Source organism: Arthroderma uncinatum (genome assembly GCF_011692745.1).
Source record: "Arthroderma uncinatum strain CBS 119779 chromosome Unknown scaffold4, whole genome shotgun sequence".
NCBI classification, from domain to species: Eukaryota; Fungi; Ascomycota; class Eurotiomycetes; order Onygenales; family Arthrodermataceae; genus Arthroderma; species Arthroderma uncinatum.
In genome coordinates this window covers 3000946-3017816 of record NW_022983866.1, presented here as the reverse complement: position 1 = coordinate 3017816, position 16871 = coordinate 3000946, and the positions used below count along the sequence as shown (strand labels likewise).

Here is a 16871-nt window from a genome sequence, read left to right as displayed (position 1 = left end):
GGCTTATTTTGGGTTGCTCGAGTTGAGAGTCTGGAGAGGGAAAACACCCCCCCCTGGTTGCTGGACTCCAAACCCCCCTCCGGTGTGTAACTGATGGAATTGAAGGTCCGATACTCCCATTCGCTCCGTAGGGACGATAACATTCCTTGAACGGTGAGATGATCAAAGAACAAGCTGTTGTGCACCTGGAAATCCCTAAAAAGGACTTTCGCATGGAGATCACGCTCGGAAATATGGTTTTTAAAGGAATTACATCCTTGAATTCTCCTAGAAAGCACACCCTTGGCGTGTTCAATGTTTGTCCAGTCGATTTTATCTCTTACCGCTTCACAATCGACTTCGACTTGAATGCATGTCGCGTTTCGCAGCTTGCTGTAGAAAGGGAGAACCAAAATATCATATATATATTGTCCGTGAGAGTTGTAGATAAAGAGCGAAGTAGTCCCTGTACATGTACCAACCCAATTTCGGAATACGTGATTCCGATGATACGCCAGGTAACAATGTTGGGAAAATAATTCGAAACCACCGTCGACAGTGCATCCCTTTATATATGAATCATGTGGGTTATTGTCTTTAACCTCCTGGAGTCGAATTATCAGGGGCGGAAGCGATGATGACTCTTTAAGTAATTCAAGGGTTCTGGCAACATTTCTCCACATCCAGAGGAACTGAGGCGGATCCATCGGTGCAGGCAGACTAACTTCTATTGAAGAAGTCTTGTGAAAAGGGAAATTATCAAAATGATAACTTCGTTGAATGGGATCGCTTTCAAGCCGCCAAACGGCTCCTCCATCATAGATAGTGTCATGTCGTAGACGCCGCCTGAAGCGGAGCGCACTCCATAACGAAAAGGTCTCAGAGAATCCGGGCGAGAGGTCAAATTGTATGCAAGTTTTGGAATAAATGACCTCCAAAACCTCGTTATAAAGCCATCTGCTAGCACTGAGTACCCTGAGATCTGCTTTTGCTGAAACCTGGATGGTGGAGGACGATCTTTGAATCGACTCGCTCTCTGGATCAACTTGACCAACAGGGAAAAATGCTAGCCAGATCATTTCCCGGAGCTCATAAGGTAGCTTAGACAGGCTGCCGAGGCCAGGATTTTGGACAGTGGCAGCCATGTTGATAAGAGATGTATGGTTTCCGATCCCGTTGAAGCAAAATGTAGTAAATAGTTGTGTCTTCGGATTGGAACTCGTGAGATTTGAAGTCTTAAGCGGCGTTGTTAACAGAATATTCTCATAAATTGTCTTGATATACTATTGGGAAGGGCATTAATGGTTAATGACGTAGTTATGGTAGCACTAGTTTCTGACTCTCGCACTCGATTCCATGGTAGGTAAATTTTATCAGTACCGCCTCGGTCCCAGACTTTGTCACCAAGTCCCTGAGGACAAATAGAGCGATGATCGGGCATGGGAGGACTGTCCCCGGTCGCTATTATAGTTAAAGAGGATATTGTATTAAAGATATAAGGAGTTATTATTTAGTTGATACACACACAAAGGCTAAGTTCCTGGGGGAAGACTAAAAAAACAGGTCACGTGCTTTAGTGGCACGACGTCAAAAGAGTCAGAGTTAGTAAATATCTACTGCATCGAAATTATTTACATTTATTACTCTCTCGCTTCAAGATTGTCTATTGTATATATTTGCCAGGTACTCAGGCTGGTATCTCACATTCCATCTTGACCACCGACAAGTTACTATTTTCATAGACGATACTGTTTTCTTAGGGCATCATGTCTAACAACCTCACGGCAGCAGAGACACAATGGCTCGCCCAGTTGACTGCCATGCGAGAAGCAATAGAGAAGTTGAACCTGCCGCAAGATTCGGAGCCCGTTCTCTATGGATCAGACTTGAATTTGAGCGACGATGACTTCTCCTCGCAGCCAGGAACGGCCGACGATATTTGGGATGTGATCAGTGATAGTGGTGAAAGCGACGAATATGACGATATCAACGGTGTCGCCCTGCTGGCTGTGCCTGACCATGGACAGGGGCAAGAGTACGACCGCCGCTGGCTAGAAAAGAAGTGTGAATCGATTGCTCAGGCTAAAGGAGGTCTAAACGGATCCGATCTACAGCAGCAGCTGGAAGCCCTTCTTGCTTCGGACATGTCTTCTGACAAGCTACAGATAGCTCTGGCAGAGATAGTGGGCTTTGATGATCTAGACTTCGTTATCGAACTACTATCCCACCGTCAAGCCATCCTCGCTAGCCCTGCTAAGGCTAATGCAGCGACAACGACGATAGGGAGGCTGCAAACCCGCGCTGAGCGAGAGGAGGCTCTTCGGCAACAAGATTATGAGCATAAGCATGCTCAACTTGCAACAAGACAGGATCGTGATGGACCCCATTACCCTCATGTCTATAAATCTTACCAGGCAGGGAACACTCTGTCTGTGAATGGCCGAAAATACGGATTACCTGTCGGGACTATCCACAGGGAGGAACCTCTATATACCGAATATGCCATCCCTGCATCAAAGGTTGGGACCCTAGGGGTCGGTCGCAAATTAGTCCCGATATCAGAGATGGATGCTCTATGTAGAGGTACATTCCAAGGATATAAGACCTTGAACCGCATGCAGAGCTTGCTCTACTCTGTCGCATACAAAACGAACGAAAACATGCTCATATGCGCGCCGACGGGAGCCGGTAAGACGGATGCTGCCATGCTTACCATTCTCAACGCCATAGCTCGACATACAACTCCGAGCCCACTGGATGAACCTGATGCATCCGACTTTGTCGTTCAAGTAGAGGACTTTAAAATTGTTTACGTTGCCCCAATGAAAGCCCTCGCCGCTGAGGTGACAGAGAAACTGGGGAAGCGCTTAGCATGGCTTGGAGTTCAAGTCAGGGAGCTTACTGGAGATATGCAATTAACAAAACAGGAGATTGTTCAGACTCAAATTATTGTTACTACCCCCGAGAAATGGGATGTGGTCACAAGAAAGAGTACTGGCGACACAGAGCTCGTACAAAAAGTTCGACTTCTAATCATTGACGAAGTGCATATGTTGCATGATGAGCGTGGTGCTGTGATTGAGTCTCTTGTAGCTCGAACTCAACGTCAGGTCGAAAGCACCCAGTCATTGATCCGGATTGTTGGACTCTCTGCAACTCTCCCAAACTACCTCGATGTGGCAGATTTCCTCAAGGTTAATCGCATGGCTGGCCTTTTCTTCTTTGATGCTTCGTTCCGCCCAGTCCCGCTCGAACAGCATTTTATCGGAGTAAAGGGAGACGCTGGATCCAAAAAATCTAGGGATAACCTTGACAAAGTTTCTTTTGACAAAGTAAGGGAGATGCTTGAGGAGGGTCACCAGATCATGGTATTTGTTCACTCTCGAAAGGACACAGTTAACACCGCTCGCCTTTATGCGAAACTTGCCATGGAAGAGCAATGCGCCGATCTCTTTTCCCCACTCGACCACGAAAATTATTCCCAAGCGCTGAAAGATCTCAAGGGCACCCGTGCTAGGGAGCTAAGGGACTTAGTGCCAAAGGGGATGGGCACGCATCATGCCGGCATGTCACGCTCTGATCGTAACCTTATGGAGCGCCTCTTTTCACAGGGCGTTATCAAAGTCCTATGCTGTACAGCTACTCTGGCTTGGGGTGTAAATTTACCCGCCGCTGCCGTTATTATCAAGGGGACCCAAATATACAGTTCGCAAGAGGGAAAGTTTATTGACTTAGGGATACTTGATGTCCTTCAGATATTCGGCCGAGCTGGTCGACCTCAGTTCCAGGACACGGGTATTGGATTCATTTGCACGCCGCAGAATAAGCTGCAACATTACATATCCGCAGTAACCTCCCAGGAGCCAATTGAATCCAGATTCTCCCGCAAACTGGTGGACAATCTCAATGCCGAAATAGCGTTAGGAACTGTGACTTCGGTCACTGAAGGCGTTCAGTGGCTGGGTTACTCTTATCTATTTGTCCGAATGAGGCGGAATCATTCTGCTTATGGCATTGAGTGGAACGAAATCCGTGACGACCCCCAGCTTGTTCAGCGACGACGTGATCTCATCATTAAGGCGGCTAGGGTACTTCAAAAGAGCCAGATGATTATATTTAATGAAAATACGGAGGAGCTGCGAGCGAAAGATGTTGGTAGGATTGCTAGCCAATATTATGTCCTCCAAACGAGCGTGGAGATTTTCAATTCCATGATGAATCCTAATGGTAGCGATGCGGATGTCATGAAGATGATCAGTATGAGCGGAGAGTTCGACAATATACAGTCAAGAGACAACGAATTCAAGGAGCTAGATCGCCTACGCGAAGAAGGATTGCGGACCGAAGTTGAAGGTGCCAACGATACTGCGCATGCAAAGACCAATATCCTCCTTCAGTCTTATATCTCCAGAGCTAGGATTGAGGATTTCGCCCTCGTCTCGGACTCATCATACGTCGCGCAGAACTCCGCTAGGATTTGCCGATCTCTTTTTATGATTGCGTTAAATCGACGATGGGGATACCAGTGTCAAGTCCTCCTGTCCACCTGCAAATCTATTGAGAAACAGATATGGCCATTCCAACACCCCTTCCACCAGTTTGACTTACCTCCTGCTATCTTAAAGAACCTTGACGAAAAGTCTCCCGCGTCATCGATTGAATCGATGAGGGAAATGGATACTGCAGAGCTTGGCCAACTCGTGCACAATACCCGCATGGGAGGAACCTTAAAAAAGTTACTAGATAACTTTCCAACCTTAAGTGTCGACGTCGAGATATCACCCTTAAATAGGGATGTCCTTCGTATTCGCCTCTATCTCTACGCAGATTTCCAGTGGAACACACGACATCACGGTACATCAGAACCGTTTTGGGTATGGGTGGAAAACTCAGAAACTGCAGAGATATACCACCACGAATACTTCATTTTGAATCGAAGAAAACTCAATGATAGCCAGGAGCTGAACTTTACCATTCCGTTGTCGGACCCCCTGCCAAATCAAATTTATGTCAGAGTGATTTCGGATAGATGGCTCGGCGCTGAAACTGTTGCGCCGGTATCATTTCAACATCTTATTCGTCCGGACACGGTGAGCGAATATACTGATCTGCTAGAGCTACAGCCTCTTCCAATATCAGCCTTAAAAAATCCTTCCCTTGAGCACGTTTATGGAAAGAGGTTTGAATACTTCAACCCAATGCAAACGCAACTCTTCCATACGCTATACCACACTGACATGAATATCCTGCTGGGATCTCCAACCGGTAGTGGGAAAACTGTCGCGGCAGAGTTGGCCATGTGGCAGAACTTCAAGGACAAACCAGGGTCTAAAGTTGTCTATATTGCTCCCATGAAAGCGCTTGTCCGAGAGCGTGTTCATGACTGGCGAAATCGGCTCGCGGCTCCCTTGGGTCTAAAGTTGGTCGAGTTGACAGGTGATAATACCCCTGACACTAGAACTATCAAAAACGCCGATATTATTATCACCACACCAGAGAAATGGGATGGTATATCTCGAAGCTGGCAAACCAGGGGGTACGTCCGGCAAGTTGGGTTGGTTATTATTGACGAGATTCACCTTCTCGCTGGCGAACGTGGGCCCATCTTGGAAATTATTGTTTCAAGAATGAACTACATTGCATCCCAATCCAAAGGCTCTGTTCGATTGTTGGGCATGTCTACGGCGTGTGCCAATGCTAGGGACCTTGCCGATTGGTTGGGAGTGAAGAAGGGACTTTATAATTTTAGGCACTCTGTTCGCCCAGTTCCTCTAGAAATCTTTATCGATGGGTTTCCTGAACAAAGAGGTTTTTGTCCTCTTATGCAGTCTATGAACAGGCCCACGTTCCTTGCGATCAAGAATCACTCGCCTGATAAACCCGTCATTGTCTTTGTGGCATCTCGTCGACAGACACGCCTTACAGCAAAGGATCTAATTAACTATTGTGGAATGGAAGATAACCCTCGGAGGTTTGTCCATATGTCTGAGGAAGACTTGGAGCTTAATATAGCTCGAGTCAAGGACGCGGCTCTACAGGAGGCCTTGAGCTTTGGAATTGGCCTCCATCATGCAGGACTTGTGGAATCAGATCGACAGTTGGCAGAAGAGCTATTTGCCAACAACAAAATTCAGATATTGATCGCCACAAGTACACTTGCGTGGGGTGTCAACTTGCCGGCTCACCTAGTTGTCGTGAAAGGAACGCAGTTTTTCGATGCAAAGTCGGAGGGCTACAAGGATATGGATCTTACTGACGTCCTGCAGATGCTTGGACGTGCAGGCCGACCACAATTTGACACATCAGGTATAGCTCGTATTTTCACACAAGATGCGAAGAAGGCATTCTATAAGCATTTCCTTCACACCGGGTTCCCTGTGGAATCAACCCTGCATAAGGTTCTTGATGATCACTTGGGTGCCGAGGTCAGTTCCGGCACAATCACTACCAAACAAGACGCATTGGATTACCTGACTTGGACGTTCTTTTTCCGAAGACTCCATAAGAACCCGTCATATTATGGTCTTGAGATTTCTACCGAGGAGCACAATTCATCTGCAGCCCGAGAGATAGTATCGGAATTTATGATTGAGTTGGTTGACACCTCTCTTGGTGCACTCGCGGAGTCTTCCTGCGTCTTATTTGACACTGCCACAGGCTTCGTTGACCCAACTCCTTATGGCAAGATTATGAGCTACTACTATATTTCACACAAGACTGTCCGATACTGGATGACCCACGCCAAGCCCGATCCAACGTTTGCCGATGCGCTTGGATGGATGTGCATTGCGACAGAGTTTGATGAACTTCCAGTCCGGCATAATGAAGATTTAATCAACGCAGAGCTAGCAAAGAACCTACCACTCCCTACCACGGCTATTAGTGACCATTTGCCACTCTGGGATCCCCATATCAAGGCATTCCTCCTAATCCAGGCCTTCATGTCTCGGGTTGACCTCCCCATCTCTGATTATGTTGGGGACCAGACTTCGGTTCTTGACCAAGGTATCCGTGTTATCCAGGCTTGCATAGATGTTCTTGCAGAGTTGGGCTATCCAAACGCTTGCTCAATGATGATGACCCTACTTCAATGTATCAAATCGGCGCGATGGCCAACCGATCACCCATTATCAATCCTGCCTGGGGTTGAGCCCGATATTTTGACGGAGGACAGAGTGGACGTTAACAAGCTTCCAGCCTCACTTGCAAAACTGGTTGCTATGCCGCATCCAGCGGTATCCAGTATGCTAGATATCTTACGCCTAGACCGATCCACAGCTTCACAAGCATCGAAGACTGTATCTATCCTTCCAAATCTTGACGTCTCAGTCACGGATTTGTCTCTTGAGGGGTTGACAGTAGTTCTGAGAAGAAAGTCGAAGCAATCAGATAACCAGAGGCAGCCACGCTCGCATGGAACAGACGGTCACAAGATCTATGCACCTAAATTCCCCAAGCCGCAGACCGAAGGATGGTTCATTCTAGTAACAACCGTCAAGGGTCAGCATAAGGGAAGAGAGGAACTCTTAGCGCTGAAGCGTGTTTCGCTCTCAGCGCCTGGCTCGGGAACCCGAAGTGGTGGCCCTCGTGGCAAATTAAACGGAGACGCTTCCACGAGATCAAAGGTTCATTTCTCAGGGGACATTGGATTTAAAAGCATGGATGAGATCAAGGGTATGGTGACGGTTAGGATTATCAGCGATGCGTACATCGGGATGGAGTGGGCTGTTGTGGGTTAGTTAGGACGGGGGTGCATGCACGGAAGCTGCTCCGATCCAAAGCTGTGGCATTAACGGGGAGCTCCCCCATCCCTTGAGAAGTTTGATAATAATTAAATAAACGGTTAAAGAGCGTCGATCCCGGCTAATTCCTTACATGTTACCTAATAGCTATATCCTGCTCCATCCGCGTTACAACGGCCAGCCTGAAGCAAGCAGACCCATGACATGCACCTCCGTATGCATATCTCCGTTCTTGCAGCAACGTAGACGGGCGGTGTGAGACACCGCTCAAATCTCAATATTCACCCTGGTCGGTCAAGTAGATGCTCTCATGCAGAGGATGCGGCCCTCCAGACAACATCGATCCTAAGCGAAGGGCCGACGAGATCGTTGGGTCTGTCCCTGGAGCCTGATCAAGGATCTTAGATTAAAAGCTAAAAGGCTAGTCATGCTTTCGGGAGGGAAGCGGCCGGGCCAATTGCTCGTTTGCTAGCTTTACTTTTACGCTTTCATCCCCGGTAACCCTGTATAAAATCATGTCCAACATCCGTATACGGAGTATGTGGATAGGCACGTCGAGAACCGAGACCGCCCCGGTGTGGGATAGATGCAGATTGCACAGATAGAAAGATTTATTTTTCCATTCCTTGCTCCGAACATCCCACCGTAGGCGCTATATGTAATTGAACAATAAAATGCAGAGAGCGTGATATGAAAACACTTATGTGAAGAAAGAAACCCGACCTCGCCATTTACTCCATTTCCAGGCATCTAGAGTTAAAAGGAACAAGAGATCATGTAAATCATATGCATAGAGCGAGCGTGCAAGAGAGAGAGAGAGAGAGAGAGAGAGAGAGAAGAAATGGTAAACTAGAAAAGGGGGGCCTGGATCGCCAGGTACCAGGCCGAATCACATGAAGGGAAATAAACTGACAAGGGGAAGGGATGTCAATGCATACTCCGTAGATATAATAGAATTAAGTGGTTGGAAGCTAGAAAGAAAAAAGTGCATGCAGGTCCAGGCCGCGCAATGGAGCGTACGTAGTGGGCTGCGATAGTTAATAATGCGGTGAAGAACAGGGTGAAAAATAGCGAATGGTGTATAAAGTTTCCGTACACGGAATGAGGTGCAGAGCAACGTAAGTAATATCCTCTTTGGTGATTGGGTGATAATTGCTTGCAGCTTCTAGCAAGTGATGCCGCAAGGGAGACTAGGCATTCTCGATCAGGGCGTTTCTCGACTTTCCGTAATGATGGCCCTTTTGTACCGCAAGTTGTGTTGGAATACCTGCGGATTTTTCAACAAATCGCTCACCAGGTCGCAGGAACCCAGTTCTTGCGCCGACGGGGACCAAAACTTTTTTCTGCCCCTTGCTCAAAGAGACAGAGCGCGCGATGGATATTTTAGCTGTGTGGAGTTCGTTTTGGAGGTCATCAGTAATCGAATCCATGGATAAATCATGTTTGTGGGTGATGGTGGGAGGAGAGTTGGCAGTTCTAGGTCGATATGAATCAGTTCGAGCAGGATGTGAGGTCGAAAAATGATTTTCGGTATTTTGATTGGAGGTCGCTGGTGTTATAGTGTAGTTGAAGCTCGTCTGGCAGTCTTGGTGGTTCGAGACAGGCATATTCATGCTTGGAGTTGGGCTCAACAGTGGATAGCGATTTCTCGGTTTATTTTCGCCCGTTTTATGTGCTGGTGTGACCATCTCCCAGTGTGGTTCGGCAAGTTTAACTGGGGGATTGACTTGTAAACGTACAGGGTTGAGGTATTTATCAGACTCTGCATCGTAGCTTGTCGGTGAATACACAGAACCGTCACTAGCCTCATCTGCTGCCGCGAAAAAGGGCGGCATCAACTCATTTGGAGAATCCGGATCACCTTTGGTATCGTGATGCCAACGGTCGAAGAGATTGTGGGGTGAAGGATGGGTGTTGGATCTCTTCTGGCGGTGAGATTGGCGAGGAAGACAATACGACCCTAGAATTTTCGACTGCTTATCCGTAGGGGTAGATGGGAATAGCGAAAAAACTGGTGATTTGCCTGGTCCTGGAGAGGTTGCACGTCTTGGGGGAGGTAAGGGGCGATCATCATCCTGTGACAAAACGGCAAAAGCAGATGTTTAGCAAGGAGGACAAGGATTAATAAATAGACAAGTAACGAACTCACCTCTCTATCGGGAATTTTCAATTTATTCAACGCTCTACTCCTCCTCGCCAATAAAGATGGCGTTGTGTTATCAATCAGGCCACCAAACATGACACTGTATCTCTCCATCTCAATGTTTGGTATATCCACGGAGAGAAATGGGGAGCCTGTTTTCGAGGTCTGTAGAAGATCGGGTGCCGACTCTGGCTCATCAGATGTTGTACTCCAGTACCTTCGAATTTCAGCATTCTTAATCAACTTGGCAGGAGTCCTCTTTTTGGACGGCTTGGGAGATTCGTTGGAGGATTGAGACCTATTTGAAGACGGACACAAGTCCAGCGGCGGGCGGCTAACGGGATCTGAACTGTTGGCTGTACATTGGCGGTGGTGACGATGGTGACCGTTGCGTGCTTGACTACGGGAGTCCAGGCTTGTGGTCGAATTGATCGCGTCTAACGAGTTGGATGGATATTGGTTGCCGGTGAATATCTGAGGCTGAAAATTAGGACTCTTTGCGGGGCGGAGAGGCTTGTCGTTAACTTGGACCTGATAGAAGAACTCGTTGTGGGGAGATTCGACGGGCTTTGCGCGAAACAAGCCTCCGAGCTTCTTCCATTTACTTGGTTTCCGCTGAAGCGACGGCTTTTTGGAAGTCACAGTATTGGATATGGTACTCGATACAGTACTTGGTGCCGCGCTAGAACAAGCTTGGGCACGCGCCATAAAGTGTAGCTCCCTTCTACTTGGGGGTGCGGAGGTGCTCCTGTTGCCTGCGGGAGTAGTCTGGGTGCGCGGTGGCACAGGGAATAGATCCACGGTTGGACTACTCAGAGCAACCCCGATCATCTCGTTCCACGGGGGCTCATTGAGCGGATGGTGTGAACGCCCCAGGGCATCACGAGCGGGCGGCCGCTTGTCAGCGATCGGGCTTAATCGCTTTGATGTATGGGCAGCATTACGGCCGCGGCTGGCGATTGTGTAGCTTCTCTTGGGCTCGCGCTGAGAACTAGCACTGCCAGGGATGTGCAGATTATCAGCAGAGCCGTATGCCAGACGTTGACTGTGCTGATTGGGCCGAGGCGATTCGTGGGGCTGCTGGTGCTTGGTGGTTCCGGTGGTCGTGTGAGCCCTTGGTCTTGCAAAGACGGTCTGCTTCCCCATATCGTCACTTGTCCAGCATAGTCTGAATGTTTGTCCAAAAGAAGCACGCAGCTTAGACAGAGAGTTAACAGAGTTAACGGGGTATATAAAAACGAGCGGACGGCCCTTTTCAAGCCTGAGACGAGCATTTCCAGCGGAAACCGTGGGGTTTAAAGCGAAACGCGGAAAGTAAAAAGGGACGAAACTGCCTTAACAGAGCTGTTAAGGCACGGGAAGAAATCAATTAAAGCAAATTGCTTTGATTGACGCAACCTCCTGAAACAAGGGCTAAAAAGGTTCATTAAAGATGGAGCGGCTGTGGGGATGAGGCTAGGAATATAACGGGAGCGCGGCCAGGGAAGGGCGTTTCCGTTGGCCAAATCCATACAATCGCATCGCATATTCGGTAGAACCTGGCGTCTCCATGGGGGTACGGGCTACTCCGATCGATGGTCGATGTCGATATCGATGCCGATGCCGATGGAGACCAGATGGAGATGGATATGGAGATTATCTCGACCTCCTAGCAGGATTAGGACCGGTTTAATATATGCCGCTAGCGCCATCGAATGTTGGATCTGTCCAGGATCCCAACGCATCAAACACGAGAGCGAAAAAAGCCGAAGAAAAAAGAAAGAAACCAAAATCCGCCCATCACCCATGAGGCGTTATGATGTGCATATCGAGGCGGCAGTAGGCTCCCTCCCTGTTCATTTCATGCCGCTTGGCCCAGTTTAAAAGCTGCGTCTTGCTGTGAATTCTTCAACCTGCGTCTGGTGCACCGTGTCAAGGCCGTTTCGTTTCAGCGGCCGCCAGAAGCAGTTCCGCCGTGCATGAACAGCGCAGTGCGCGTCCGTACGGCCATGGCATCAGTACCGATCCTTCTCATCACGCTGGGATGTGGCGTCAAATGGTAAGATTTGGTGAAGATTGCAGGGTTGCCGCACTCCACAGCGTTCGGGAGATGAGGTGGGAGTCTAATGAGTGTATTGCCGTACATGTTGTCATTGTCGTAGCCATCATAGTCATGGTAGCCATCGTCATAGCCGTAGATGTGTAGATGTAGTGTAGTTGTAGTAGTTGTAGTTGTAGTAATTGTGTAGTTGTAGTAGTGTAGTTGTAGTTGTAATGACGGAGTTCCCCCACTTTGGGCCTGAGTAAGATTTATCTACAACAACAAAAATAACAACATCCCACCATCAAGGACAACCACCGCCAGCACAACCAGAAGAACCACCACGAGCCTCGACGAACCTCCAGCTTCACGGCTACTCGACCGGGCAGTCCTGAAACGCGACAGCAACAGCTTATTCGGCATCCCAGCATCGCATCCTGCGTTGTTTCCGGCTTCTCCTGGCCATATACCGCCCCGCCATCTCAGCTTCAGCCATCACACATTATCACCAAGCACCATGTCCTGGCAAGGTATGTATAGCTCTCCCCCGCCGGTGTTCTAGTAGCTTTGACGGCCTGCTAACCGCCGTCGACAGCCTATGTTGACAGCAGGTATTTCCACCCCTCGCTCGACTGATAGAATACTCAGATAGACCGCTTGGTTCCTAACATCCCCTCCCAGCCTTGTTGGCTCTGGCAACATCGACAAGGCCGCTATCTTCGATGACCAAGGCACTAGCCCCTGGGCCACGTCTGCTGGGTTCCAGGTACGCCCGCATCCTCCCTCTCTCTCGACGCCTGCTTGGAATATATACGCGGGGCAACGTTTCCTGACCCAGTCTGTCTAGGTGAACCCGGAGGAGATGAAATTCATAGTAGCCTCGTTCAAGCCGACCAAGCCCGGCGACATAAAGGAAATACAGAGCAAGGGCTTCCACCTCGGTGGAGACAAGTATGTCACCTTGAAGTCGGATGACAGCAGAGTCTACGGAAAACTTGTACGGACAGCCATACCCGGATCCCTACCGTACATACAGCAGCCCGCTAATCCGGCATTTCTAACTGTAGGGAAAGACTGGGGTCATCATCGTGAAGACCAAGAAGGCCCTGCTCATTGCACACTACCCGGAAAATGTCCAACCAGGTGCCGCTACTAACACCGTGGAAGCCCTGGCAGAGTACCTCATCGGCGTGGGCTACTAGGTTCCCACCCCCACTGATCACCCGTCGGACTATTTATCGCTCTCGCTCTCGGTCCCTAGTCCTGCGAGAAGGGGAAATGGGCCGGTATGATATCCGTGGTTTATTCTTGCATATATTTTTGTATGAGATAATACCAACTTGAAGGGATCGTCACGATCATAAAAAAAACACCCCACTGTACATTCCTTCGATGAATGGCATCTAGTTCTCTACATTCCCCTCTCTTTCCTACATATCTGTGCATGGCGGACAATCTTGAATCAATGGGTATATTATGACTGGCTATACTACATACAAATTGTTGAAAAAGAATTAAAGGGGCGTCTCTCTGCGCCGGTAGATTCTCAGACGTGTGTTTGGCATTATGTGAAGAGCACGGCGATTGTCTATTTGATATATCGCCGTGGTAGCCTTCTTGGGTATTATAATAGCCTTAGCTCTTCGGATAGAGCTACCGGCCCTCCTTTTCAGCCCGGGATGTATGCAGAGGACTCTCCGTGGAGACACAGAATTACACCTCCTTCATACTGGCAGGTCGGGGTTAGTTCTTCTCCCCCCGATTGTCCCCAGCCAGACAAACATCTGCCGCAAATACGGTCCTACCACGGGTATACTTCCCACGAACCCGCCGAGAGTGACCAGAAAATCACCGAATAGGACGAATAGGCCGTACAGCTCGACGCAGAACCCTACCAGCGGCCAGCGGCAGAAAATAAGTAGGATACCGAGGGCAAAGGTGACGGTGCCTGTGATCTTTTGTCTGCGGGCGAAGAAAGCGAGGGTCTTTTGGGGTCCGAGGATGAGAGGTAGTCCGATTAAGAAGAGGATCTGTGTGAGGGTTATTAGAACGGTGTGGCGGCAGGCGTAGGTATAGAGGTGCGTTCATACGTTTCCCATAGCAAGCCTGGAACTGGATGTTAGTCGATATCTCACCAACCAAGGGGTTAGGATACGTACAGTGATCGGTCAAAAAACATGAGAATCCCTAGGAAGAGGAATATACTGCCTGCAATGCCATGTTAGGCACACCCTTCTCATCGACAGGCCGGAGATAGAGGAGCAATGAAGCAAAAGCTCTCACCTACCACCAGAGCAGAATACCACCCCAACCTCTAAGAGCACATCTCATTAGCCACCCATCTCGATAAGCTACCGGATACACAGTCAAGACTCACTCTGGGTGTCGGTCAACCACATGGTCGGCATGGTCGCGGTAGCCCCTTGTCTGGCCTCCTCTCTCAGCTGTATACGCAGTCAAGTATATACTCCCGGCGTTTGAAGATAGCAGGACGCGCAGTCGATCGTCCAGACGAATTAGCGAGCCTAGACGAATCGCATATAGTATTTATCCGCAATTCGAGATCGAGCTTCCTGGACATGAGACGATTAGCCGCAAATTCATGAAACATGTCAAAACTCCACATGGCACGCTCCGTACGATGGCAGGGAAAGTGGTAATATCAATATAGAAACACGCTCCACTCAGCCATACCGTCAATATGATTACTATTATATTATGATTATCAATTATTTGTGTATGTGTGTATGGAGGGTGGTCGAGAGGCCAGATATCAGGTTCCGGTTCGCGGGAAAAGAGAGCACTTGGACTCGGATGGCATGGACTCCAGCACTAGCATCCCTTGAAGGCGTTTGAACAGCTCTCAGGATTTAATCAAGGTAAAACACGGGCGAAGAAGCAATCTTGAAGCTGGTGAAATCGTTCAAGCATCAAAATGGTAATCCTGGAGCTCAGCGCTAGCCACTTTTGGTTGGTCGCACTTTTTCTTCATCTTTATCTTCATATTCATGTTTCTTACGAGTTACCAGAGTTTTTATACCTTCAACAATGGAAAGTCAAGGGATAATGTTAAATGCTTGCATTGATCTCTCAGGACTTCTGAAATGAAGAGCTATGCTCTGTCTATTATGCTATTCTATATCATACACGCCATGGCCACGGTGTCACTAGACACTGTAACTGACATCCCCCTCGATGGGACGTCGGTATCCGTCAAACTGTCTCGACAGGGCGCAGAGCAAACAACCGGTGGTGCACACTTGTGTCCATCAGGCCAGGTCCCGATTAAGCCGGAGCGCTATCTTGAACTCGTCTCGAAAGGGGCTGCGTGGATGGATAGTGCTTGACTTTGTGGGCCGAACATGCAACTCAACAGGTGCTCCCTATCTGTATCTAGCAAGAAAGCTCGCAATTGACGTCCCTTGCACACCGTATCACATATATCTCGTCTGCGTCGTAGAATAAACCGTCGTAACTCCCTGAGCTCGCTCTACTTGAGAACAGTATGAGCTCCCCGTGCCTCCAGGTAGTTCTCTGCAACTCCGGGCCCCAACGACCTGATCACCCCAAAAACCTCCCTGTCGTGGTACCGTAGTCTCGTCTTGGGGTCGGTGTACGAAGCAGGAAGGCCGGTGATATCGCAATACCGTTTCTGATGGCTGGGATGCAGGGAGGGAGCCGACTCGATGTTGGTATACGTCACAGCTGGGCCTGTAGGAGGAACGACGGATCGAAAGTTCTTCTCCAGCACGAGAGTCGAGAGGCTCTGCGCAGCCTGGGCGATGTTTGGCTGTTTCGAGCTGGCCTGATGCGCGTGAGAAGCGGCCGTAGATGCAACGAGCGGCGTCTGCGCTCCGTCTGTTGCTCCTGTTCCTGCTGAGCCGGTGGCTATCGCGAAGGGCGTGGAGCTGCCGCTGTTGGTCTGGCTGGCGACTGCAGAGGCTTCCTTTCTCGAGGACTCAGAGACGATCTGCTTGACGTTCTTGTTGCGCCGTGCGGATGGCTTCCAGTGCGGGTTGCGAAACGGCTTCGGGCTGCGGGCGATGTCGAGCTCGTCCAGCAGCCTCTGGTGAGAATCGTCTTGAACCGCGGCGGGAGGAGCCATCTTCAGCCGTAGGTGGTCTGTTGATGTTCTTCTTCAAAGTTGTCTCTTCTTATCGTCTATAGTTATCCTGGTTGTCTCTCTATATCCATGCAAACAGGGCAAACTTAGTATAAAACGCCAACTTCGCGCTTCAAGATCAAACAGCAAAGGAAGACGCCCTTTTATCAACTGCTGCTGCGTTCTTTGACTTACAATGGTGAGTACTCTGGATATGCATAGATGAATCCTGCTTACACCCACAAAGGAGAGTCCACACGAGCACCAACAAAGCCAGCTGCTTGCCCGCATCATCACCAACGTGGTGGGTAGTCTCTTATCCTGATGCTATACTTGATATTAGACGATGGACGGCTTATACTAACGGTGATACTGACGTGATGTAGGAGAAACTGAATGAAGCCATTACGGTTTTGAACAAGAACCTCCAGGTATACCTACATACTCTACATCCTCCACGGGAAGAAACAAGCTGACAGCAGGACAGGAGGTCAACGTCCAGAATATGAATGTCGAGCTGGTGGCGCAGATGTTCAAAAACTACCAGTCGAACGTTCTCTTCCATCTTGAAGGTGTGTTTTCTCTATATCGGCGTCTTCTACACTGCTGACCAGGCCTAGCTACGGAGAACTTGAAGGAACCAGCGCCATAGTGATGTTTATGAGGATGATAGAGTAATGGATTGATACCCAGGTAGTAATGAGCTTTTAACTGTTCAATATCGTACGTAGTCGGTGCTGTAGATTGATAATCCTTAACTATTCCATGGTTATTTATACTAAAGTCATCAACCATCTCAAAACCAAACTTCAATCCGCAGTCTAGCAGCAACAACCACTTTGCCAGCTTGATATTACCATCCTACCGCCGGTTTCGTCGTCCTGA

General features: G+C 48.9%; 6 protein-coding genes across 6 annotated transcripts; 3 read left to right on the top strand and 3 right to left on the bottom strand.

Annotated features, from left to right (window-relative positions):
- Nucleotides 1–1745: 1745 nt before the first annotated feature.
- On the top strand, nt 1746–7718 carry GIQ15_06265 (activating signal cointegrator 1 complex subunit 3; the record flags this gene model as incomplete). Its single annotated transcript, XM_033553682.1, has 1 exon — nt 1746–7718. The coding sequence occupies one exon, from the start codon at nt 1746–1748 to the stop codon at nt 7716–7718; it is 5973 nt and encodes a 1990-aa protein (XP_033404826.1).
- A 1193-nt stretch (nt 7719–8911) lies between these two features.
- GIQ15_06264 (uncharacterized protein) lies at nt 8912–11010 on the bottom strand (the record flags this gene model as incomplete). The annotated part of the gene is made up of 2 exons (XM_033553681.1): nt 8912–9796; nt 9871–11010. 2 exons carry the CDS (start codon nt 11008–11010, stop codon nt 8912–8914), a joined length of 2025 nt encoding a protein of 674 aa, XP_033404825.1.
- A 1391-nt stretch (nt 11011–12401) lies between these two features.
- On the top strand, nt 12402–13086 carry GIQ15_06263 (profilin-A; the record flags this gene model as incomplete). Its single annotated transcript, XM_033553680.1, has 5 exons — nt 12402–12414; nt 12480–12495; nt 12566–12650; nt 12732–12881; nt 12952–13086. The coding sequence occupies 5 exons, from the start codon at nt 12402–12404 to the stop codon at nt 13084–13086; spliced, it is 399 nt and encodes a 132-aa protein (XP_033404824.1).
- Nucleotides 13087–13597: 511 nt separating this feature from the next.
- Nucleotides 13598–14292, bottom strand: GIQ15_06262 (Got1 family protein; the record flags this gene model as incomplete). Its single annotated transcript, XM_033553679.1, has 6 exons — nt 13598–13613; nt 13712–13914; nt 13975–13990; nt 14044–14092; nt 14172–14198; nt 14262–14292. 6 exons carry the CDS (start codon nt 14290–14292, stop codon nt 13598–13600), a joined length of 342 nt encoding a protein of 113 aa, XP_033404823.1.
- Nucleotides 14293–15374: 1082 nt separating this feature from the next.
- GIQ15_06261 (uncharacterized protein) lies at nt 15375–15989 on the bottom strand (the record flags this gene model as incomplete). The annotated part of the gene is made up of 1 exon (XM_033553678.1): nt 15375–15989. The coding sequence occupies one exon, from the start codon at nt 15987–15989 to the stop codon at nt 15375–15377; it is 615 nt and encodes a 204-aa protein (XP_033404822.1).
- Nucleotides 15990–16182: 193 nt separating this feature from the next.
- On the top strand, nt 16183–16638 carry GIQ15_06260 (uncharacterized protein; the record flags this gene model as incomplete). Its single annotated transcript, XM_033553677.1, has 5 exons — nt 16183–16185; nt 16234–16290; nt 16373–16417; nt 16474–16558; nt 16607–16638. The coding sequence occupies 5 exons, from the start codon at nt 16183–16185 to the stop codon at nt 16636–16638; spliced, it is 222 nt and encodes a 73-aa protein (XP_033404821.1).
- Nucleotides 16639–16871: the final 233 nt, after the last annotated feature.